Raw genomic sequence first — 24,294 nt, 5'->3', positions numbered from 1 at the left:
TGAAAAGTAAGCCATTTCAGCATACTTTCAGGGGTTTTCAGACCTTTTTGCTCGCGGGGCACTTTTTGAAAATGAATCTCTACGCGGTGCACCTGGTCGTTATTAGCAAAGAATGCAATTTCTATGTCGTATTTTTCAAAGCGGCTACCAGGCGTAAACATTGAATCTTGAAATGTTTTTTTTTTAATAACATATTGTTCTCATTACTATGTCGGTACGAATAACTTAGTTGTTCGTCTTATTAGAATGTATTCTTGCTGGGATATTTCTTAAAATTTTCGAACAGAGCCTTCGGAATGCTGAGCGATATATTAAACAGACTTATAGAGGAATTTCTGCTACATTGGTGATAAGTTTTTGGTATGTTCTTACAAGAACCTAGGTGAAGTCCTGCGTTGACCGCTGTATGATTACTAGTATGGCTTTTGATATGTGTTTTTCAACACTATTACCAACACTATTACTGGATTTTTGGAGAAATTCATGACAAAATCCTTGCAAGATCCTTGGAAGATTTATTTTCAGAACTCTGCTGGACGTTTGACTGTATGGTTCCAACAATCAATTAAAACCGGCTACTCAGTCTTGAACTAACAAACGGTGTTTATTACTTGCCCAACGTTTCGACACGAGATTAGTGTCTTCTTCAGGGGGAGCTAATTTGGTCGTTTTTGGTCTTATGTTTCGTCCAACTGTAACTGTCCTGTTTTGTGTTTGATGGTACATGACTTAGTTGGCTTGTAATAACTTCTAACGGACTATTGGCAATGGCGCAATTTTGTTGGGCAAGTAATAAACATCATTTGTTAGTTCAAGACTGAGTAGCCGGTTTTAATTGATTATTTTCAGAACTTTGGTACATTTCTGGCGAGATTTATTTGTAATAACAAACACGTTTTCAGTAGACGTCCTTGTAAACTGCATTTGCGATCATTGATAGATCCTTGTTCAGGTACTACGCAAAACCACAGAAACCCTAGCTGGTTTGCTTCTGAGATTTTCAGGGAAGTTAATGAAGATTCTTTCGTTGTAGTATGTTAGGTGCTGCTTAAATCCGTGATAAATTGTAGAGAAAAAGGCTTTGATATATCCATTGTGATATTTAGTGCTTCATTCTTCGTGAACGCCTGCTAGGGATCTTGCTAGATTCCTTCTTAAATTCAGCGTGAATCATGTAAATTTCTCTCGTCCGCTGGAACAATATTTTAACCATGGGCCTCCTTTGTTCTCATTTGCTTGATTTTTCACCAAACAAGTAATGACTTTTGGAATGTGCTGCGGTGCACTTGTCGAATCTTCATGGTGCACCAAGTGCACCGCGGTTCACGATCTGAAAACCCCTGAGGCAATTGAAAAGTGGATCTTTTTACAATTTAACTACAAAAATGTTATTTCGACATATGTATCTATATTCAACCACACGCAGCTCATTTTAGAAGCTCAACCTGAGAAATTGGTATATGGAAAACTTGTGCGGCTGGACCAATTATACAAGAAAGTCACGGAAAACCGCTCTTTTTTTGAATATTTAAGGTAAATGTCACAAACTATTTTTGGGAAAATGCCAATTGCTATTCATCATGAATAGAAAAAGATCGTTTCTTCCGTGATTTTCTTGTAGAGCTGGTCTAGCCTCACAAGTTTTTCATATACCATATTCACAGGTTGAGCTTCTAAAATGAGCTGGATGTGATTGAATTCAAATATATCGAAATGACATTTTCAGCGCTGGTCCCTACTCCCACTGCATAACAGATGTTCCAAGGTTTCGGGCTTATGTCACAAAAACGATAGATATCACTATGTGATATCGCCATATCAAAAGCTCTGCAATGAGGGGCAACGGTTTGGAATTATTCATCTAAGACTGTCGGAATCCTGGTTTAAGGAAATTTGAGGTTATGATACTCGTACTCATTCTTTCAAAAAACAATAATAGACAACAAGGATTTTTTTTGTATAAAACAGTTTATTTAACAGTTTAGCCAATAGCAACAAAATAAAAGTTGATTCAACTTCCAATAACTGGGTTTCACCTTTAATGCATTAGAACAACACTATTAGCTACCGCACATAATATAACTACCTTTACCCTTCCATTTCAACTTCTTCGTCTACAAAACCATATAATAAACCTCTCCTGCTGGTTTTTGTTTTCCTACGTAGTTAACCAACGCACTAAGTGGTAATATTCCACACTTACCGTACATCGGATCTCAACTTGAGAACAGCGGTATAGCAACAACGCTGGAGTGTTAAAATAATAAGATAGTCTTCAGTCATGCTTCGCATGAGTTTTCAAAAGTTCTTTGCCAATATATACCTAGCAAACAATTACTGAACCATCACTTCTCCTAAGCTGCTAATGTACGAAGGGAAAAATCACAACACACATTTAGTTAGTTTCATGTTTACTGCTTAACATATCGTAGATATAAAAGAGCTTCCATTTCTAACTAATAGTATTTCGTGTTTACGGGTTTCAAATTGATTGTAAATTTTCTTTTTATTATTGTATTTACGAATTTGTTAACTTAACTATTCTACCTCATATAGTTTTTTTCATTTATTCGATTGTTTTAATTGATGGAATAGCTAGGGAAGGCCTCAGGATTAAATGTTTGAATACTCAATGAGGATTTTAATCAAAAGAATCTAGTATTGGATAGTTATACAGAAATCTTGTCAAAACAGTGCCTAGAGCGTTATGTTAAACTGTCTGTTGAAACAGATATCTCGTATTGATAAAAAATGTAAAAAATGGAAGTTGTTTCTCAATTTCTGAATACTACATCAACTATATATTTCAACACTAACAAATAGTTTCTGATAACAGTTTTATATACACATTTGCTATGCACAAGAGTAATCGCATTTTTTACGATTCGGAAAATTATTTTAAAGACAATTCTATGCGAACGCGAATAAGCCGTAAACGGATTTATTTTTCAGCTGGTTTTAGGTACGGTTTGCATAAAAACGGTTAAGTTGACGTTTTCACGAATGGTAAAACATATCAGACGGTATTTCTATTTCTTGATATGATTGATTTGTGTGTACTGGTAAAATTGTAACCATCTGAATCGTTCAAAACAGAGTCATACATCTCGTTCACTAGTCATTTTACACACCTCGTGTGCGCAGACGTTCCTTTTTCAGTATCGCATAGCTAAAGAATTGGATTATAATAACTATCTAAAACTTCAAGCTCAGCAAGGATCTTCGCTTTTTGAGTCCGCCGTCGACTTTGTTTTTCTCCTTCACACTGCTATCGTCTTTGCTTTCTTTTTTGACTTTTTTCTCTTCCTTCTTATTGCTCATGTTTGGGCTACTGCATCCGTTTGTATTGCTTGCATTCAATTTGGTGTCTGCTTTCGCTTTCCGTTCGAAGAATTTCCTCTCTTTCTTTTCTTCTTTTTTACCGTTTACGTTGCTCGAGCTACTGGCAATTGTACTTGGAATGTTTTGCGGTGTGGTTGGCGTCATCACTTTGGGAGACCTCACTACTTGCCCTGTCGTTACTTTTCCGTTGGCCGTTGGCTGCGTGGTTGGAGTTTGTGGAAGCATGCGAGGAACCGGCACTACAACTGTGTCCAAACACTAAAATAAAAGCAATTATTTTATTATAAATTAAATGATAATCATATATAAATTATTAATGCATTAATTTTATATTTCTTCTTCTTTCAGGTGAACTTTTTGTCGAATTTATCGGACCCACGCAGTAATGAGTCAAAATCATAAGTAGGGTGAGATTCATATATGGGTCATTCCATATGAAGTGACCGAGAAAATGTGAAAACTTGCAACCCACCATCACGGATTTGAACCAAATTTGGTTGAAACATTTGTTTAGATGGTAAAAGAAAAAATCCAAATTTTGGTGCCGATCGGATCACCCCTCGGCCCGTGGCAGCACCCTTCGTTTTGGCCGATATGAAAATTATCCTCTCCTTCTTTTATTTTTATCATTGAAACGATTGGACATATACATTTGCGACCTTCGGCTTTTTTAAAGGAAATCGTTCAGGGAATCCAGAAAAAATATTATTTTTTTGATACAGTGTTGCCAGATATCATATTTTTCAATTTTAAAACTAAAAATCGTTTTTTCTCAAAATACGTATATTTTGATTTTAAAAATTTTGATTCCATCGTGTTTATCAGACGTTTTTCGATCGAAAAAGCTTAACTCCCCAAGGTAATTTGCGTCGTTCCTGAGATATAGCGTTTTTAGAAAAAATATTCATTTTTTTTCATATAAAGTATCATGTAAAATCAGGTGCACTTAAAAAATTTCGCAAAAAAACATTGTTCGATGCCATATAAAGACGTTTCGTGTTGATTTGAACAATATAAAGTATAATCAGCATTTCAAAAATGTGACAGTGTTGCCAGTTCATCAATTATGAGTCTATCGTAATGGACTAGCATAACCTGTTGACCTAAAAATTGTATCTATTGAGATCATAAATTCTGAACAAATTTCATATATTTTAACATTATCTGAACGGAAGTGCTGCCAAATATGTAATATTCATTGTAGAAATCTTAATTTTACTAGAACTTTAGTATGAAATCTAATTTACAAGCCAAAAAGGATTTTTTTATTTAGATTTAGTACATTTGGCAACATCGACGTAAAATATATTCAGGAAAACATTTGATAAGTGTATTTATAAGCAACAGTGCTGAAAATGTCACTTATATAACTGTTTTCAATGACCCATAGCTAATTTCAGAAGCTGAACCTGAAAATATGGAATATGATAAAATATGAAGTATGATATCCTTTGGAATTAGATAATATTAGATACTACGCATCGTCGCGCAACTGGTAGCTCAGACTTCAGTATTTTTATTTTATATTCTCCTTATAAAAATCCCTGTAAAAATATCTTTTGATTGATTTTTACGGAAGTGTTGCCAAGCATGCTAGTATTTCATGGAAACGCAAACAATAGGTGCGGGATGCTTAGTATTGCGTTTACTCTTACTGTGAATGCATCACCCCTATGAGGGGATCGCAGAATAATAGACCATGTCCTTTATTGTCCCGGGCAGAGAAGTGAAGAACAGTGTTGACTGGTGAGTGATCGAAGTGGCTGCTGTCGTCGCTGACAAGCAAACACACACACTAAAGCGACAATCGTTCGCTGCGATTAACCATGGAGTAGCAATCATAAATTGTGTTGCCATCTATGCTCATACTCATGCAATATTGCCAAATGTGCTCGGTATATATAAAAAACAGAAATCATTTGTTTTTATCTTGTGTTATCTATTTACGAAAGCTTTCGTGTAAATAAAATGTTTACAATAAACTGAAATGTGTGGCAACTCTTCCATTTACAACATCGTTGAAATGAATAAAATGACAATGAATTTCAAAATAGATTCATTTTACATTTTAACAATTTATCCTCATCTTTTCCAATAAACTAATTTTTTATTGCTTACTATCAAACTAACAATAACTGCCAATCATCGGGTCATTTTGTCAAATAGGACCATAAACAAGAAAACACAGACAAACAGACGTAAAATTGGAGGAATTTCCATCGACCACGGTTTTAAAGATTTTTTTAAACCTTCATAGTTGTAGCTTTCACAACCAGAGGTGCGCGCATCGTTTTTCTAAGCGTTTGGCGTTCCACACTAGTGCCTTCTGTTGACGATATTGCACAATGCAATGTATCGTGAAACATTTCCACCAGTTGATGGTAGTGTGAACTAGGCGATGGATTTTCACGAAAATTATTCTAGGTGTTACGTCTGTTTGTCTGTGAAGAAAAGGTCAACAACAAGGTCGTTAGAGAAGATGTATATTGTTTTTACCTTGCTCACACATCTTGCAGCACACATGGTGCGATTTTTTCAGCATAACCATACAACACTTGAAGGTTAGGTTTCATGTTATAATAAAAAAGGTAAACTGGCAACACTGTCACAATTTTTTAAATCCTTTTTATACTCGATATTGTTCAAATCAGCACAAATCGTCTTTATATGGCATCGAACAATGTTTTTTTTTTACGAAATTTATAAACTGCACCTGATTTTATATGATACTTTATATGAAAAAAATGAATATTTTTTCTTAAAAACGCTATATCTCAGGAACGACGCAAATTACCTTGGGGAGTTAAGCTTTTTCGATCGAAAAACGTTTGATAAACACGATGGAATCAAAATTTTTAAAATTAAAATATACGTATTTTGAGAAAAATCGATTTTTAGTTTTAAAATTGAAAAATATGATATCTGGCAACACTGTATAAAAAAAAATGATATTTTTTTCTGGATTTCCTGAACGATTTCCTCTAAAAAAGCCGAAGGTCGAAAATGTGTATGTGCAATCGTTTCAATGATAAAAATAAAAGAAAGAGAAAATAATTTTCATATTGGCCAAAACGAAGGGTGCTGCCACGGGCCGAGGGGTGATTCGATCGGTACCAAAATTTGGATTTTTTCTTTTACCATCTACACAAATGTTTCAGCCAAATTTGGTTCAAATCCGTGATGGTCGATTGCAAGCGGTCGGTCACTTGGCGCGGAATGACCCATATCTATTAAATAAAATCTAACTGCCACGACCTAATGTCCAGTCATGCCGTGAGGACCCGTATAACTGAAGTGATAAACGCGCGGATATTCAGCACCAGAGAAGTTGTTATAGAGAAGCGCGAAGAGGATTTAGGTTATGTTTATTTACATCACGCCCAATAACAATTAATTTTTGCGGTGAACAAAATTATATTTTCGCGTGCGTGTTAGTTTGATCTGCCCATAAGATGTCAAGCATACAAGTGACGTCATGCTTTGCACTAACACACTTTCATGTGCTTTCATGTTGCGCTTTGTTTCCCATGTTTTTCTATTCCTTGAATTTGCTCGATTGGGACCGCGTTTGACGGTTCAATTGGAACCTTTGGTTTCAGTCTTCGCGCATCTCTATAACAACTTCTCTGTTCAGCACGAACATACTAAGCGTGTTGAACCTGATTCCCCTGCTACGTAACAAATTTCCCGATTTAAAAAAATCAAGGAAAGATAGACACTACAATCAATTGAAATGGCCACCTCAAATCATCTGGAACAAGTTCCGCTGGGAACTCTACTTTGTTTGAAAACTAGAATGAGCCATTTTACGAGACGTTTCGGATCAGCTGATCGCTTATTTCATGAATGAAAATTTGACAGGAGGTTGCGCCCAAGCCCGTGAGTGTTAATATCAATATCAACACTGTTGTCATTTCGTAAAATAGATTATTGTCCTCAAAGAGGCCTCGATGAAATCTGCCACCTGACAGCCACTTGACACTTGACATCCCATCTTTTTGTTACTTATTCTTTCTAAATCAAAAAGAATGATAGTGCACTTCAATTTCTTGACTGGTAATCAGCAAACTTTCCTGATTTTTTGTGCTGGTTGAGTTCAGCAATACAAATAGCTGATAATTAGCCTTATTTTTGATCTGCTGAATCATTCTGAAATTTGGCAGATAATCAGCAACGCTTTGCTGAGATTCAGCAAAATTTTGCTAAAATTTCAGCAATTTCTATTGCTGTTTTTATTTATGCCGGAAGTTTTTGGTGTGTGGCCGTCCGTTTATTCTCCTTCTTTTTCTTCTTTTTTATGCATAATGTCTCCACCAGAACCAAGTCTGATTCTGAGCTAAGCGTTCTATGAGCAGTTCCACAGTTATTAACTAAGAGCTTTCTCTGCCAATGACCATTGGCACTCAAGTGAAGGATATTCCCGCTACGAAAAATTCCTGAACCGACCGGGAATCGAACCACGAATACAGCACAGAAAATTCAAGGATTGTATTCATCATTGACATTACAGGGTATCCCGGGAACCCAGATTAGAGCAGTTAGACTCAATATCCAACCCGTAGGCCGCAAAGACTCCTAGTCTTGTAATGGAACATCAACGGCTTCTCTCTCCCGGACTTGGAGAACCTCCAGACTAGGTACACTCTCACAGTTATATATAGGAGATCCACCAGGCAGTAAAGATCGAAACCTCTGTGGTAGCTACATATGGTATGCTAAAGCCGAGAAGAACATCTACCATTCCGTCTTGGAACAGCTACGGAGCAATCATCAGATTTCGAAACTGACCTCCCCATCATAACGGTGTGAATAAAAAGCGTTTTCATCTATCGGTCGCGTCGCTGCAACTGTGAAAAAGGAGAAGCTCTGGATGAGAATATTCCTTAACCCATATTGCTCCTCGGCCATCATCGGGCATAGGGAAGCCGGTTAGCGAACCCCCGGGGCTCTATCTTGGTCACTGCTTCCAACAAACATGAGCTCACCATCTTGAACGACAGTTCAAACACGTTTTATATAAAAAAAAATAGCAGGAACAAGAATAATATCGTAGAATCCGCCGCACTAGCCTCCAACCAGATGTGCAAAAACATGACCTGGGAAGCGCATTCGTATGCACGAAACACGGGAGAAATCTCGTAAGGAATCCCTGAAGGAATCTTGGAAGATTTGTCTGGAAAAATCCGGAAAAATATCGGGATAGAGTCACGAGAGAAAATTCTGAAAGAATGCCGAATGAAACAAGGAGTAATTCCGAAGAGATCCCTTAATGTATCGCTGGAGGAACAACTGAGATATTTCTGGAAGGAATCTCTGGAGTACTCAATGAAGAAATCTCAGGAAGAATCCTGGGAGAAATCCCTAAAGGAATAATCCTGGAAGAATCCCTGAATGCATTTCAAAATCTCTTTAAAAAACCTTAGATACTAAACATATGAAAAACAATAAACAAATCTTGGTTAGAATCCTGTGAGGAATTTCTAGAAGAATCCCCGAAAAAAAAGCCTAGGAGGAATTCCTGAAATCCAGATAAACCAGCCAGATAAACATATTTCCAAAAATAATCCTGGTGGATTTCCTGATGCATTCTTAGGAATAGTCCTAAGAAGAATTCCGGAAGAAATCCTGGAAGAAATTCTTTGTAGACACCTGAAGAGTCTAAAACCGAAACCAGGGAAGAATCTCTGTTGGTATCTTGGGAATAATCCGCATAAGAGGACCCGGAGCGAGTCCCGAAGAATCCTTGATGTAATCTCTGGAGGAATCCTTTACAGAAATCCAGGAGAGATTTTAAACAACTCCAGGGAGTGATATCCAAAGTAATCTCGTAAGAAATCAACGAAGGAATCCTGAGTGAAATCAATTGGAGCCTCCTGGAAAGGATTTCGGGAGAAATCCCGGAAGGAATCCTTGAAAGAATTCTGGAGGATTTCCCCAGGAATCCTTAGAAAAATACTTTCCAGGAAGAATCTTGAGTGGAATACTGGGAGAAATCCCAGGACGAACGAGGACTTGCGATTGGAAACTTGGTACGTGGAACTGTCGATCTCTCAACTTCATTGGGAGCACCCGCATACTCGCCGATCTACTGAAAGACCGCGGGCTCGGCATCGTAGCACTGCAGGAGGTGTGTTAAACAGGATCCATGATGCGAGGGTTTAGAGGTAATCATACCATCTTCCAGATTTGTGGCAACAATCGTGAGCTGGAAACAGCTTTTATCGTGATGGGCGATATACAAAGGCACAGGTAGAGGATCAAGGGCCGCACCTTTTTCCAACACAGCCGCCCTTATCTTTACACCTGGAGATCCCCACAGTATACGGAATCGCAAAACGACCACGTTCTGATTGACGGACGGCACTTCTCCGACATTATCGACGTCAGGAGCTATCATGTGCTAACATCGATTCCGACCACTATCTGGTGATGGTCAAACTGCGCCCAAAACTTTCCGTCATCAACAATGTACGGCACCGGCGATCCCCTCTGCTGAGCTGCGAAATATCAGTCATATCAGTTGACTATTGATTTTGAAATAACCATCACTATCACTGTAGGCCGATCAATATCAAAACGATAGTGACCAACAACGACTTGATACTGACCCGCACTCCAGAGCACTGTCATAGCAACTGAACTGATATTTTGGCGATTTTAGTCAAAACTCAAGTGTTTAATGACCATCATAGGAAACTTGATATTCTGTACCACATATTCAAATTTCATCACATTAAGTGTTTATTCTGATATTTAAACGAATTTTAAAGATGGCCTATCAGTGATATCTACCCACCATCGCAATCAGTCCAGTTGTGATGGAAAAAGAAAAGTGACGGTGACTCAACAGAGCACACGCTGACTTGGATCGCAGTCAGCCTATCAAAATCGGCGGTTTGCCTACCATAGGGCACTGCATTGTTTTGATTTTATATGGGATTTTGAAGTAACTTGGACTTGTTGTTTACAAAATTTCTGTAAGAGTGAAAGAGAAGGGAAAAGTTTCATGCAGTGCCCTATAGGGCACTGCATAAAATGCTCTCCTTCTCTTTCACTCTTGCAGACATTTTGTAAACAACAAGGCCAAGAAACGTCAGAATCCCATACAAAATCAAAACAATGCAGTGTCCTATTGATAGTGACAGAGAGCAACTCTGCCCCACGATACAACCTTGAGCGACTGAAGCAACCGAATGTTGCCTCAGCATACGTACACACTCAGAAATAAAAGTATACACGGAATTACTATTATTTATGCATTTTGTATCCGCATCTCCCTCACTCTCTTTCTGTTTTCATGCTATCTGGTGCTTCGCCTGGGTTGACGAAACACTTCTCTTCAACCCAGGCTAAACGGCAGATAGCATGAAAACAAAAAGAGAGTGAGAGAGATGCGGATACAAAATGCATAAATAATAGTAATTCCATGTATACTTTTATTTCTCAGTGCAGAATCTCGAGGCAGCGTTGCCAGACGAGGGCGAGCTCGATGTCACCCCACTAGAGGACTGCTGGAGAACAGTAAAAGCAGCCATCAACAACGAAGCCGAGAGCACCATCGGGTACGTGGAAAAGAGCCGACGAAACGAGTGATTCGATGAGGAGTGCAGAGCGATTTTGAACGAGAGTAACGCGGCACGGGCGGCAATGCTGCAGCAAGGTACCCGACTGAACGTGAAACGTTACAAACAGAAACGGAAGCAGCTGACCCACCTTTCCAGGGGAAAGGCGGCCTGAAAGAAGTGGAGTGCGAGGAAATGGAACTGCTGTGCCGTTCCCATGAAACAAATGGGAAGCTCAACCGGGAAGCTCAACCGAAATATGCAGGGATAAGGACGGAGGCCTCTTGACGGATGGACGTGAGGTGATCGAAAGGTGGAAGCAGCACTTCGACGAGCACCTGAATGGCATGGAGAACGTAGGCACGGGAAACCACGATAACGCAGGGAACGACTACGCCAACCCTGCAGAGGACGGAATTGACCCAACTCCCACGCTGAGGGAAGTTAAGGATGGCATTCACTAGCTCCAAACCAACAAAGCAGCTGGTAAGGATGGCATCGCAGCTGAGCTCATCAATATGGGCTCTGAGAAGTTGGCCACCTGTCTGCACCGGCTGATAGTCAGGATCTGGGAAACCGAACAGCTACCGGAGGTGTGGAAGGAAGGGGTAATCTGCCCATTCACAAGAAAGGCGACCATTTGGAATGTGAGAATTTCAGGGCGATCACTGCCTATAAAGTGCCATCCCAGATCATCTTCCGTCGTCTGTCACCCAAAACGGAAGAGTTCGTGGGAAGTTATCATGCAGGCTTCATCGACGGTCGGTCGACAATGGACCAGATCTTTACCGTACGCTAAATCCTCCAGAAATGCCATGAAAACTAGGTCCCAACGCATCACCTGTTCATCGATTTCAAAGCGGCGTACGACAGTATCAACCGCACAGAGTTATGGAAAATCATGGACGCTTTCCTGGGAAGCTGACTAGACTGATTACAGTGACGATGTACGGTGTGCAAAACCGCGTAAGGATTTCTGGTGAACTCACTCGAATTTCGCCGGGGACTGCAACGAACACGCAGAACTCGATGTACACAGCGCAACGAGTAACTTTCACGCAGCGACCGAAAAGACAAAAGAATTTTCACGCAGATTTGTGTAACACCGGATCAACACAAAAAATGTGCTGATCCGGTGTTACACAAATCTGCGTGAAAATTCTTTTGTCTTTTTGCTCGCTGCGTGAAAGTTACTCGTGCGCTGTGTTGTTTCATTTAAGGGTGAAGTGACAGACTCTCATGCCTACGCTTCAACATCGCTCTGGAAGGTGTAATGCGACGAGTTGGGCTTAACAGCCAGGTTTTCGCAAAATCCCGTCGATTTGAGTGCTTTGCAGATGACATGGACGTTATCTCCAGAACATTTGGAACGGTGGCAGAACTGTACACCCGCCTGAAACGCGAAGCTGCAAAGGTCGGACTGTTGGTAAAACAAAGTACATGCTGGTAGGCGGAACTGAACAAGACCGGTACAGTCTAGCTAGTAATATGACGATATACGGGAATACCTTTGAGGTGGTGGAGGAATTCGTCTACCTCGGATCCTGACTGACGGCTGACAACAACGTGAGTCGTGAAATTCGAAGGCGCATCATCAGTGGAAGTCGTGCCTACTACGGGCTCCAGAATAAGGTGCTGTCTAAGAAAGTTTCACCCACGCACCAAGTGCACCATTAACAAAACGCTCATAAGACCGGCCCAGACAACCAGTAATCGTAGAAGATGTTGCATAAGATGATAAAGTGGAGGCCATATGCGTGCATGCATTCTTTGTCGAGCGTTCGTGCGAGACAGTCGAAATTTCTCGGTCGTCCGGTTTGTCTTCGATACTTTCCAGTTCGGTGGCTATTTTTCGGCGTGCTAGTGTTTCAAGTGTTCACATTTCAGTGATTATCCCTAGTGGGACGAGTGCGGTTGGCTAGGCCACAATTTTTACCGCAAAAGTTTGTTTAATTCGAGTGAAATTCTCGTTTTCATCGTAACACGTGGCGCATTGTCCGATTATCGTGCGCAGCACCCCCCGCACACCGCGCCGCTCGCGCGGCCGTGATCGGCTTTTTCCAGTGAGTACCCAAGCTCATCGTCGTCGACAGCAGCAGCCCACCGAGAGAAGAGCAGAGAGCGTTCCGCCGCACACCAACGTCGGCGCTCAGCAGCAGCTCGCCTCCTCCCAGTGCGGGCGATCCGATCGCTTGGACCTGTCGTCGTCGAGCCTGTGGTTAAACAGAGTGCACAAAGATAAGTACATAAAGTTACCCCTCGTTGTTCCCCCTCTCCACTGACTCTTTGATTAGATTTAATTTGGTATATAAGCAGTTTTTTTCCTCGATTTTCCTGTAGCGTTAATTTTGTCCCTTGATTTTTTTTTTGATTATTTCGCCCCCGTGATAAGTGTTAGTTTAAGATTTTTGAGTGCCCCGTGGTGGTAGTTAGCTGCCACAATGGGCGATGATGATGATGGCGGGGGTACATCGTACCGCATCAACGAAGCTTTGTTATTGGCATCGGATTGCTCGAGCCAACAAGGCGATTCCCTTCACCCTGGTGCTTCTCCAATGGACACCAACAGTAAATCTGTTTCGACGTCCCCCCGCCTCAAGGCCTACCCTCCCGACTTTGGCGGGCCATATGTTGTTTTCTTCCGACCCAAAGGCAAACGTTTGAACACCGTTCAAATCAGCAAGGATCTGACTAAGCGGTATTCTTCCGTTGTCTCCATTGACATGGTCGGTACAGCTAAGCTTCGGGTGACAGTAGGCGACCGAAAACACGCTAATGAGATTGTGGCCTGCGAGTTGTTTACTCTTGAGTATTTTGTCTACCTTCCGAGCGCGTCGATTGAGATTTCGGGGAAGGTCGCCGACGCATCTTTGACCTGCGAAACGATCATGCAAGGCTGTGGTCGTTTCCATAACCCTTCTCTACCTCCTGTCCAGATACTGGATTGCCGGCAACTGCATTCGGTATCCCAGGAGGGCGAGAAGAAGGTTTACCCACCATCTGAAGAATTTTGCGTGACCTTCTCCGGATCTGCATTACCAGATCTGCTGGTGATTGGCAAACTTCGGCTACCTGTGAGGCTGTATGTACCGAAGGTAATGAATTGCATCAATTGCAAGCAGCTGGGCCACACCGCCCAGTACTGCAGCAATAAACCTCGCTGTGCAACATGCGGCGAGAGACATGTGGACGGTGCGTGTAAAACACCGCCCAAGTGTGTTTATTGTGGTAGCGACCGTCCACATGATCTGATTGCTTGCCCAAGGTACATACAGCAGAAAAAACATCAAAAACGGTCGTTGCAGCAGCGATCACGGCGAAGCTACGCCGAAATGCTGAAAAAAGCTGCCCCGGTTGTTGAATCCCGTAACATCTACTCTTCTTTATCTCTCGGTGATCAGGGCTCTGACTCTGAGGTCGGGGACGGGGTTCCCTTTGTTTTCAAGGGTGAAACGAGGAAACGGATGAGGCTCCAGAGACCCACCAAAAAACCTCGGAATCTGCCTAGCAGTGACCCCCAACCCACCGTGACAAATTCTAGGAGTGTTAAGAAAGGTGCCAAACGTTCACCTCCTGGATTCAAAATCCAAGATGAACGCGACTTTCCTTCGCTCCCGGGAACATCAAAAATCCCAGATATCCCATTTTTTTCGACTTCTCAGCCAGAGGGACAGCATTCGGAGAACCAGGAACAACCCCTTGGTGCTCCGATGTTTACGCTTTCTGGCATCGTAGACATCATCCTAAACTTCTTTAATGCTTCCGACTCCGTGAAGAGCATTGTCAAAGCACTTCTTCCTTGTGTGTCCCCTCTTTTGAAGCAGTTGGCTTCTAAAATGCCCCTCCTTGCGACATTCGTATCTTTCGATGGCTAATTTAACCACCGAGGTCGAAGATATGATTTCTGTGCTACACTGGAACTGTCGTAGTATCGTACCAAAATTAGACGCTTTCAAATTTTTAATTAACAATTTACAATGCGATGTTTTTGCGCTATCCGAAACATGGCTGACAACCGATGTAACCTTACCTTTTTCCGATTTCAACATCATCCGTCTTGATCGGGCCGACTCATACGGAGGGGTGCTTTTAGGGATCAAAAAGCAGCACTCATTTTACAGAGTCGATTTCCATCCGATGACGGGCATCGAAGCCGTCGCATGTGAGGTGACTATCCGAGGTAAAACCCTCAGTGTTGCCTCCATATATCTTCCACCGAGAACTGCGATATCTCGCAGGGATCTCGCCCACATCTGCTCGGTTATGCCTGAGCCACGGCTGCTTATGGGAGATTTCAACTCCCATGGTACAGGCTGGGGGGAACTGTACGATGACAGCCGTTCAACTTTGATATATGACCTCTGCGACGACTTCAACATGACAATTTTGAACACCGGAGAAGTTACGCGAGTGGCGCCTCCAGCTAAAGATGGCAGTCCTAGAGACAGCCGATTAGACCTCTCAATCTGTTCGAGCTCACTATCGCTGGAGTGCTCATGGAGGGTTATCCAGGATCCCCATGGTAGTGATCACCTTCCGATCGCTGTTTCTATTTCCAATGGTTCACGGCAACCTCCATCTATCGACATTTCCTACGACCTCACGAAACACATTGACTGGGGGAAGTACGCGGAAGCAATTATCGACGGTGAGCAATCGGTAGAAGTCCTTCCACCGCGGGAAGAGTATCAGTTTCTATCAGAACTGATCATCAGTAGCGCGCTTCAGGCACAACGTCGGCCAGTGCCAGGTCCATCGGCTCGCAGGAAACCCCCCAATCCGTGGTGGGATAGCGAGTGTACAGAAATCTATCGCGAAAAATCCGCTGCGTTCAAAGAGTTTCGGAAACGCGGTTCGGTCGAAAACTTCAAGCGGTACGTTTCCCTTGAAAGCAAGTTCAAAAACTTGATCAAGGCGAAGAAAAGCGGTTACTGGCGTCGGTTCGTCGAGGGTTTATCGCGCGAGACATCAATGAGAACTCTTTGGAACGTCGGGAGAAGAATGCGTAACGCGTCGTCGGTAAACGAGGATCGAGAAAGCTCTCCTCGGTGGATTCTCAGCGAATAATTCGTGATGTTTCCGAGGATAGGGACGACATGGATAGGCCGTTTTCGATGGTTGAATTCTCACTTGCTCTTCTTTCATGTAACAATTCCGCTCCAGGAATGGATCGAATTAAGTTCAACTTGCTTAAAAACCTCCCCGACGTCGCAAAGAGGCGCTTGTTGAACTTGTTCAATCAGTTCCTGGATAACAACATCATTCCGGATGATTGGAGGCAAGTGAGAGTGATAGCTATTCAAAAACCCGGGAAACCCGCGTCGGATCATAATTCGTACCGTCCAATCGCGATGTTGTCTTGTCTACGGAAGTTGTTAGAGAAGATGATTCTCTTTCGATGGACAAATGGGTTGAATCGAATGGCATGTTGTCTGATACACAATTTGGTTTCCGCAGAGGCAAAGGAACGAACGACTGTCTTGCGTTGCTTACTTCAGAAATTCAGCTTGCCTTTGCTCAAAAGCAGCAAATGGGCTCAGTGTTTTTGGATATTAAGGGAGCTTTTGATTCAGTTTGTGTCGATGTTCTCTCCGACAAACTACACGAAAGTGGCCTTTCACCAATTTTGAACAACTTTTTGTATAATTTGCTGTTTGAGAAGCAGATGAGTTTCGCTCATGGCGACTTGACAGTTTCACGAATTAGCTACATGGGTCTCCCCCAGGGTTCATGTCTAAGCCCCCTTCTTTACAATTTTTATGTCAGAGACATAGATGATTGTCTCATGGAAAATTGCACGTTAAGACAGCTTGCGGATGACTGTGTTGTTTCTATAACGGGATCAATAGCAGTCGATCTGCAAGGACCACTACAGGATACTTTGGACAATTTGTCTACTTGGGCTCTTAAGCTGGGTATCGAGTTCTCTCCAGAGAAAACTGAGATGGTTGTCTTTTCTAAAAAACACAAACCGGCAAAGTTTCCGCTCCATCTGATGGGTAAGACAATCACTCATAGCATGTCTTCTCAATATCTCGGCGTCTGGTTCGACTCCAAATGCACCTGGGGGAAGCACATTGTGTATCTGATACAGAAATGCCAAAAGCGAATCAACTTTATGCGAACTATTACCGGAACATGGTGGGGAGCACATCCGGAAGATCTGATCAGGCTGTACCAAACAACCATTCTGTCGGTTTTAGAATACGGTAGCTTCTGTTTTCAATCCGCGGCGAAAACACACTTGCTGAAGCTTCAACGGGTTCAGTACCGTTGTCTTCGGATCGCGTTAGGTTGCATGAACTCAACTCACACTATGAGTTTAGAGGTACTCGCTGGTGTACAGCCTCTGACAGACCGCTTTGCGGAGTTATCGTTCCGGTTCCTCATCCGATGCGAGGTTGTGAATCCATTGGTCATAGAAAATTTCGAAAAGCTGCTCGAACAGAACCCTCAAACTCGTTTTATGAGTGTGTACTACTGGTACATGACGCTGGAGGTAAGCCCATCTCCGGTTAACACCAATCGTGACAACTTCTCAAACTTCGACAGCTCCTCAGTGGATTTTGATCTCTCTATGAAGGATGAGATCACCGGTATTCCGGAATCTTTTCGTTCCGTAGGTATTCCACAGATCTTTGCAAGTAAGTTCGGGCATGTTAGCGGGGACAGACACTTCTTCACAGACGGTTCGAAAACCGATGACCAAAGTGGTTTCGGTGTCTACAACGAATTTCATAGCGCCACCTACATGCTTCAAAAGCCATGTTCGGTATACATTGCTGAGCTAGCGGCTATATACTACACCTTAGAGTACATTCGCACTCTTCCACCTGAGCACTACTTCATTTTTACCGACAGTCTAAGCTCTCTGGAGGCTGTTCGGTCAATGAAACCGATGAAGCACTCAGCGTACTTCCTGAATGGAATACGCCAAGTCTTGAGTGCTTTGTCCAAACACTCATACATCATCACCATAGCTTGGGTCCCTTCACATTGCTCAATTCCGGGCAATGAGAAAGCGGACTCTCTGGCTAAGGTGGGCGCTAGCGGAGGCGATATTTACGAGCGTCAAATCGCCTTCGACGAATTTTTTGCATTGGCCCGTCAGGAGACCTTGATCAGCTGGCAACACAAATGGAGAGATGGAGAGATGGGTAGATGGTTGCACTCCATCATTCCACAGGTGTCGAAGAAGCCATGGTTCAAAGGGTTGGATTTGAGCCGCGATTTCATTCGTGTAATGTGTCGGCTGATGTCCAACCACTATTTGTTGAATGCACATACCTTCCGTATTGGGCTCTCAGAAAGCAATCTCTGTGTCTGTGGCGTAGCTTACCAGGATATCGAACATGTCGTGTGGGGATGCAATGAGTATCGTGAGGTCAGATCTGAGCTGCATGAAATTCTCCGGGTCCGAGGAAAACAACAGAAACCCGTTAGAGAAGTGTTGGCAGGACTTGATTTGGAATACATGAACCTGATTTACCAGTTTTTGAAACGTGTTGATGTCAGAGTTTGATGTAATACGTTCCTTGTTTTCGTTGTCCGCCCTTTGGTTTTGTTGTTCGCCCCTGTCTGTCGTCACCCCCTTCCGTTTGTCCTCTTCTTGTCGTTGTCTACCGATAAAGTCCTCTCTTTTTTGTTCCATTTCAGATAAGGACATTTTGCCCCATCAATGTTTTTAGTATAAGTTAGCAAATAATTTAGTTTAAGACCCCTAAATTCCTCCTTCCCAATTTTATTTTATTTTTTTTTTATCCCTAACCTCGAAACAGCCGCGAGTACTTCGGCTCCCCAAACTAACATAGCATTAAGGCAGTAAATATTGTAAAATGTAAAATATATTGTAAAAAAAAAAAACAACAAATGATTTCGGCTCAGTTATGCCCATGAGGCGCCCGAGCCTTCCAAATAAACGAATAAGTAAAAAAAAAAAAAAAAAAATATGCGTGCATGCCTCCATTTAGGCAATTTAGGCGCATGCAAAATGTACGCATATCGCCTCCACTTTAACATCTTATGCAACATCTTATACGATCACTGGTTGACTGGGGGTTCACCGGTCCACCGCGGTGAACCTCTATGGACACGAGACAGGGACTATGCTTGAGGAGGACCTACAAGCACTCGGAGTTTTTGAGCGACGCGTGCTAAGGACGATCTTTAGTGGTGTGCAGGAGATTGGTATGTGGCAGAGAAGGATGAACCACGAGCTCGCTGCACTGTACGGCGAACCCAGCATCCAGAATGTGGTCAAAGCCGGAAGGATACGGTAGGCAGAGCATGTTTCAAGAATGCAGGACAACAACCCTGCAAAGTTGTGCTCGCGACTGATCTGGTTGGTACAAGAAGGCTTGGAGCGCAGAGAGCACGATGGCCGGACCAAGTGGAGCGTGATTTGGCGAGCCGAGGATGGAGAGCCGCAGCCACAAACCGAGTATTGTGGCAATGTTGATTATCTCTTATCTTAAATGTGATTTTGAACAAATAAATGCATATATGTATGTACCATCTAGTGAGAAAACTTCTAACAAAACATATGAAGAGAAGGTTAACATCGGCATGAACAACTTCACTGAAGACACCAACTTCAAATTTTATTATTCGAAATTGAACTCATACACCGTGGCTATATGTAATCTTCACAGCATCATTTGCGCCACCTAGTGAGCCAATTCTACAGTAAATTGTTCATCATGTACGAAATATGGATCTTTTGAATAACTTCTTCGAAGATAGAATTGTGGAATTTTGTGTAATTCTCAAAATATCCACTTCAAAAGTACTGCCCTATAAATAGGACGCAGGGCAGATATGGATGATTTCACGTGGATCTTCTAATTTCTAGTTGATTATTTTAGTTGATGTTTGCAAGAGCATGTTATATCAGGTACTCACGTCTTCTATCGATATTCTCGGTCCGCTGATCTCCTCCGGGAAGCGCCACGGTTTCCGCAGATGCGGTTGGGTCTGCTTCCAGCCTATGTAGCCCAATGCCGCTTTCTTCAGGTCCTTTACCATCCGAGGGCCCAGGGTGTGCGTTACTTTGTTCACCAGCCACGGAGGAAGCGTTCCCTGGGGATCACAGTGCGCCACATATTTCAGTATGCAGCCAGTCTTTGAGTTTTCGTTGGTTCTCAGCACGAACCCAGTAATGTAGGACATTGCCCTGCGGAATGAATGATGGAGAATCAATTGGAATTGGTCATTGGAGGAGGAAATTATTTTCAACTCAGTAATTACCTAACGTATCCTTTTTTGGGAGGATACAGTTTATGCGGCACCGAACGGGATAGAAGCATTTGCTCTCCGAGGGGACCGGTGTCCAGCCAAGACCTCTGCAGGACGAAATCTCTGGGTTTCAGCGGGGGAGGGCAGGACACTGCAATTGAATACGAGAAAGGAAATAAAAGATACAAAAACCATTAACTATCACGGTTGTCTGATCCTGGTAGGTAGTAGTCGTCTGGCCCATCTAGCTGATATCAATGGTAAAAAACTCATCGATGATTTCAAAACATTTCGTTTCATGACTGTTTCCTCCGGGGGAAACCAATCGTTCATTCTCGAGTTTCCCCCGCGTTGAATGATAGCAAACTTTCATAACGAAGAGATTGGTGCTGGGAAATGATTTTGAATTTCCTGGAATAAAAAGTGACATAAATTGATCGTATTAGTTGCTTCTCATGGGCACCTGTGGCATTTCCGTGCGCTGCCATAGACTGATGCATGTTTTAATACGTGCACCTGTAACTTCGTCTGGTTTTTAGATGTAGACGTGACGTTACTGTCGCTAGTTAACGGATATCAGTTACTACTTTTTTGAGAACATTGTCAAATTAATTTGAAGTTTAGCTATTATTGATAAGATTAGTACTAAACTGAATAAGTCTAGGAGGAAAAATTTGGATGCCAACTTTGACGTTTTTTAGCAAACACTCTATAAAGAAGAGAACAAAGTTACCGAAAAATCATATGTGTAGAGATAAAATTCCTGCAATTTTGCATACAAATTGTGTTATAACATTGACAAGCTATATCTGAAGAGATGTTGTACCAGTCTAGCAAATACTCCATTAGCAGTGGAGCTATGCGGTTCAAGCACTTTTATTGCCTTTTCCAAGCGATGCGATGGGCTCGAGCCACACAAAAAAGAGAAGCAGGTAGGTACGGAAGGTAACATCATCGACGGTGAATTTTAAAATTGAATATGCAATAAGCGCAGCGTGGTTGTTACATCCTTCGTAGAAAGAGCAAAGAGTTACTGCATAGGCAACGATATTGCGAGCCTTGCTGCTGACAGAACTATGCAATATGCATGTTCGTATATTTACGGGGAATTAATAGGAAGTATGGTTGAATGGAGTAGTCTGAAAGGACTGCCATATTTTTATTGACTTTGTTAAATACAGAACTTGGAGTTGAGTGCTCTTATTCTAAATATTTTGGTATAGGTTCACGATTATTACGATTAATTAAAACGATTAATACAATTTCGACTTTTCACAGAGATGAACCAGACAATGGCTGAATGTCTTTTTAAAAAAGATATTAATTAATTAATTAACAATTTCGACCTGTATTAGAAGGATAGGGTACACCGGGGCAAGTTGAAACACGAAGTTTTGGAATAGATTTAAATACTATTTGGAAATTTATTGTTCGCTAAAAGATTGTTTGAATCAAAATCAAAAACTATGTGTTACGATGATCAAACTGTTTATCATCATTAGAAAACATCATGTTAATCCGCTGTTTCATCTTGCCCCACCCGTTCCAACTTGCCCCGGTGTACCTTATGTATATCAAAAGTTATTCAAACAGATATGTATTAAAATGACAACATGTATCAATGTCGCATGATTGCTAATCTTCGATATTGCTTTGTATAAACATTTATCGTTTGGTCACAACAGTCTACTAATTTTCTTGTTTCATTTGTTTCAGCTGATAAAAAAACAAGTTCAAATTGAAAGCTATTAAAGCCGTTTGTTCAACTTCAAACTTTTACAGTCAACACTAATTCCAGCTTGTAAACCTGCAAATTACAGCCCTCATCCTTTAAAACTGTCCTCGCCTCGGGTGAGGAATAACCATTTTGTCACGTGCCACCACAATCAACTGCATTACATTTGACATGACGGACGTGCAAATCTGTGAATCAGACACGCACATCCTACTCTTGACACCTCTAGGAGGTGGTTGATGGATGGAAACCGTTTTTATGTTGTTTGCTTAGACTTGCTCTGGAAGCTGCAATCGGATTTAAACAATTTCTATTTTCTACAGGAAAGGGTGCTGGAAGAAGTGAAGAGTTGGAAACGTTTGTTCTTTTCATGTAAAGGAAACCGCAACCAATTACCTGCTTCCTGCTAAAAATATCGTAAAATATTCACAGTATATGAGAACTGCTGACCTCACTGAATATTCAAAACAGCAAATCCGCCATTTTCAATATCACATTTCATCTACTAAGCCATTTTTTTTATCGATTTGCAATCAATAAAAATGTCAATCTCAGTAGGGCAAAAGTCTACTTCGTCATATGCGTTAATTCCCGTCATATCAGATGCAAAACAGCCAATAATTACAGATATTCCAAGTTACATTTGCCAACGGTTTATCAGATGGAAGCAAAAAGATGTAGACTATCAATAAAAACACCCCCCACATAGCACTGGAAATTGAAAATTTACGCAAAATTTCACGTTTCAATTTCACTGCACTTATGGCTTATCATTTTCGTTTGCCGAAGGCATCCGCGTCTAAGCAACAACTAGAGAAAGTGTTCTTGCTCAAACAGCATTATATTTTTCCAGTAGTTGTGTAGTATCTCGCGTTCTGGACCAGACCACAAGTAGAATCCAACAAAAATTGTCCGGTTGCAATCCCCGAGGACACCATCGTAACCTTTCCTTGTTAGAAGCTTCTAGTTTAGTCTAAACGTCGTATATCTCGCCATGTAGGCCACTTGGAAGGATACTGTCTTCGGCAAAGTTGCTCAGAGCACCAAGAGCTATCGCATAGAAAACCATTTAGTTCGATAATTACTCATTGCGTGGCGCTAGTGTTGTAAGGATCTTTCAGTTTAGCTTAAACGTCGTATGTCTCGCGTTCTAGACAACTTAGAAGGATACTTTTTTTTGGCAAAGTTGCTCAGAACACTAAGAGCTTTTGCATAGAAAACAATTTAGTTCGATTTAGTAAAAATTTCATCATTCTATAGAAGTCTGAATTTCTGCGTCTAATAACCCCAATGCATTATTCGTAACTTTTTTTTTGTGGCGCCATTTTGGTTTCCCTTTAAGAAAAAAGAAAATCGCCTACTGCTTCATTTCTGCAAAATATTAAAGGTTAAGAAGTATCATAAGGATTAGTTAATAAACAAAAGAAATACTTATGCTTGAAATCGTGTTTTGTGTCATAATAACCCTAATGCATGACGAAGGTTAAAACGGTGCTCTAGAAGATGTGAGCTATGCACTCCAAATACCTTGTCCTTGTAACGACTTCAGATCTTAGAATCCATGTGAAATTATACAGTGTATCAATCAATTGTCCGTACAGCCATTTTTTGGTCTAAATAATTTTTCATTTACATGATTATTACTTTTTTATACGTCAATCAAAGACGCTGAAATTTTGACCAATTATAACCCATATATTAAAGCTCCATTGATAACATTTTGAGCGAGATCGAATAAGTTTTCTGAAAGTTATAGAACTTTTAGTAAAACTTATAAAATTTTTACAACATTATGTCACAATATGTACTTGATGAAACTTTTTCAATATTTTTCGTGTTACAGCTTATACCTAAAGCTTTCATATGCAGCTTTGTTTAAGGTTTTATATTTATTACAAAAAATATGAAAAATCTGTATATGTTCAGAGTGTCATTTAGTGTCATTTGGAAATTTGTCATATTTTGATCAATAAAAGTGCCAAGTCAGTGTTTTCAACTTTTTTAAACTCTCTTAATGATATATTTTTATATAGAACCTACTAAACTACATATGAAGAGTAGGTCCTATGGATTTTTCGTTCAGTTAATGCACTTTTATTGGTGGAGAACGTTTGGCAGATTATATGTGCAAAATATGGTACATTTTAAAACATCGTCAACTACATACGCACATTTTTCATATTTTTTTTAGTGAATATAAAGCTATGTTCATTTAGAATCCGGAATGACAAAATCACGTAGGGATGGAATAACAAACATAAAAGGTGAAGCCCTCAAAACAAAGGTTATTTATTGTACTTTCGTGGAAAAATATCATTGAAATTATTAATTTTTATTTTTCACACATTTTCTAACTTTTTCAGTGTTGACCTCTCTAAAAATCTGCACAATGGTGGTTAATTTTAGCAACAACCCCTTTCG

The 24,294-nt window shown here is 41.2% G+C and overlaps 1 protein-coding gene and 1 long non-coding RNA gene across 3 annotated transcripts in view; one reads left to right on the top strand and one right to left on the bottom strand.

Annotated features, from left to right (window-relative positions):
• Positions 1-24,294, top strand: part of LOC134287952 (uncharacterized) — a 746,963-nt gene that overhangs the window by 702,884 nt on the left and 19,785 nt on the right. The gene's annotated exons all lie outside the window — the stretch shown is intronic.
• Positions 2,706-24,294, bottom strand: part of LOC134287951 (START domain-containing protein 10-like) — a 53,439-nt gene continuing 31,850 nt past the window's right edge. For both annotated transcript variants that reach the window (XM_062851280.1, XM_062851281.1), the window contains exons 3-5: positions 20,151-20,289; positions 19,806-20,076; positions 2,706-3,600 (exon numbers count right to left, since the gene is read on the bottom strand). In XM_062851280.1, the coding sequence (XP_062707264.1) occupies positions 3,196-3,600; positions 19,806-20,076; positions 20,151-20,289 (815 nt within the window). In that variant the 3' untranslated portion in view covers positions 2,706-3,195. The remainder of the gene's footprint in view (positions 3,601-19,805; positions 20,077-20,150; positions 20,290-24,294) is intronic.

The sequence above is a fragment of the Aedes albopictus genome, chromosome 2, assembly GCF_035046485.1.
Source record: "Aedes albopictus strain Foshan chromosome 2, AalbF5, whole genome shotgun sequence".
Taxonomy (NCBI): Eukaryota; Metazoa; Arthropoda; class Insecta; order Diptera; family Culicidae; genus Aedes; species Aedes albopictus.
Note: the sequence above shows the minus strand (reverse complement) of the source record. Positions and strands in the feature narration are given on the sequence as shown.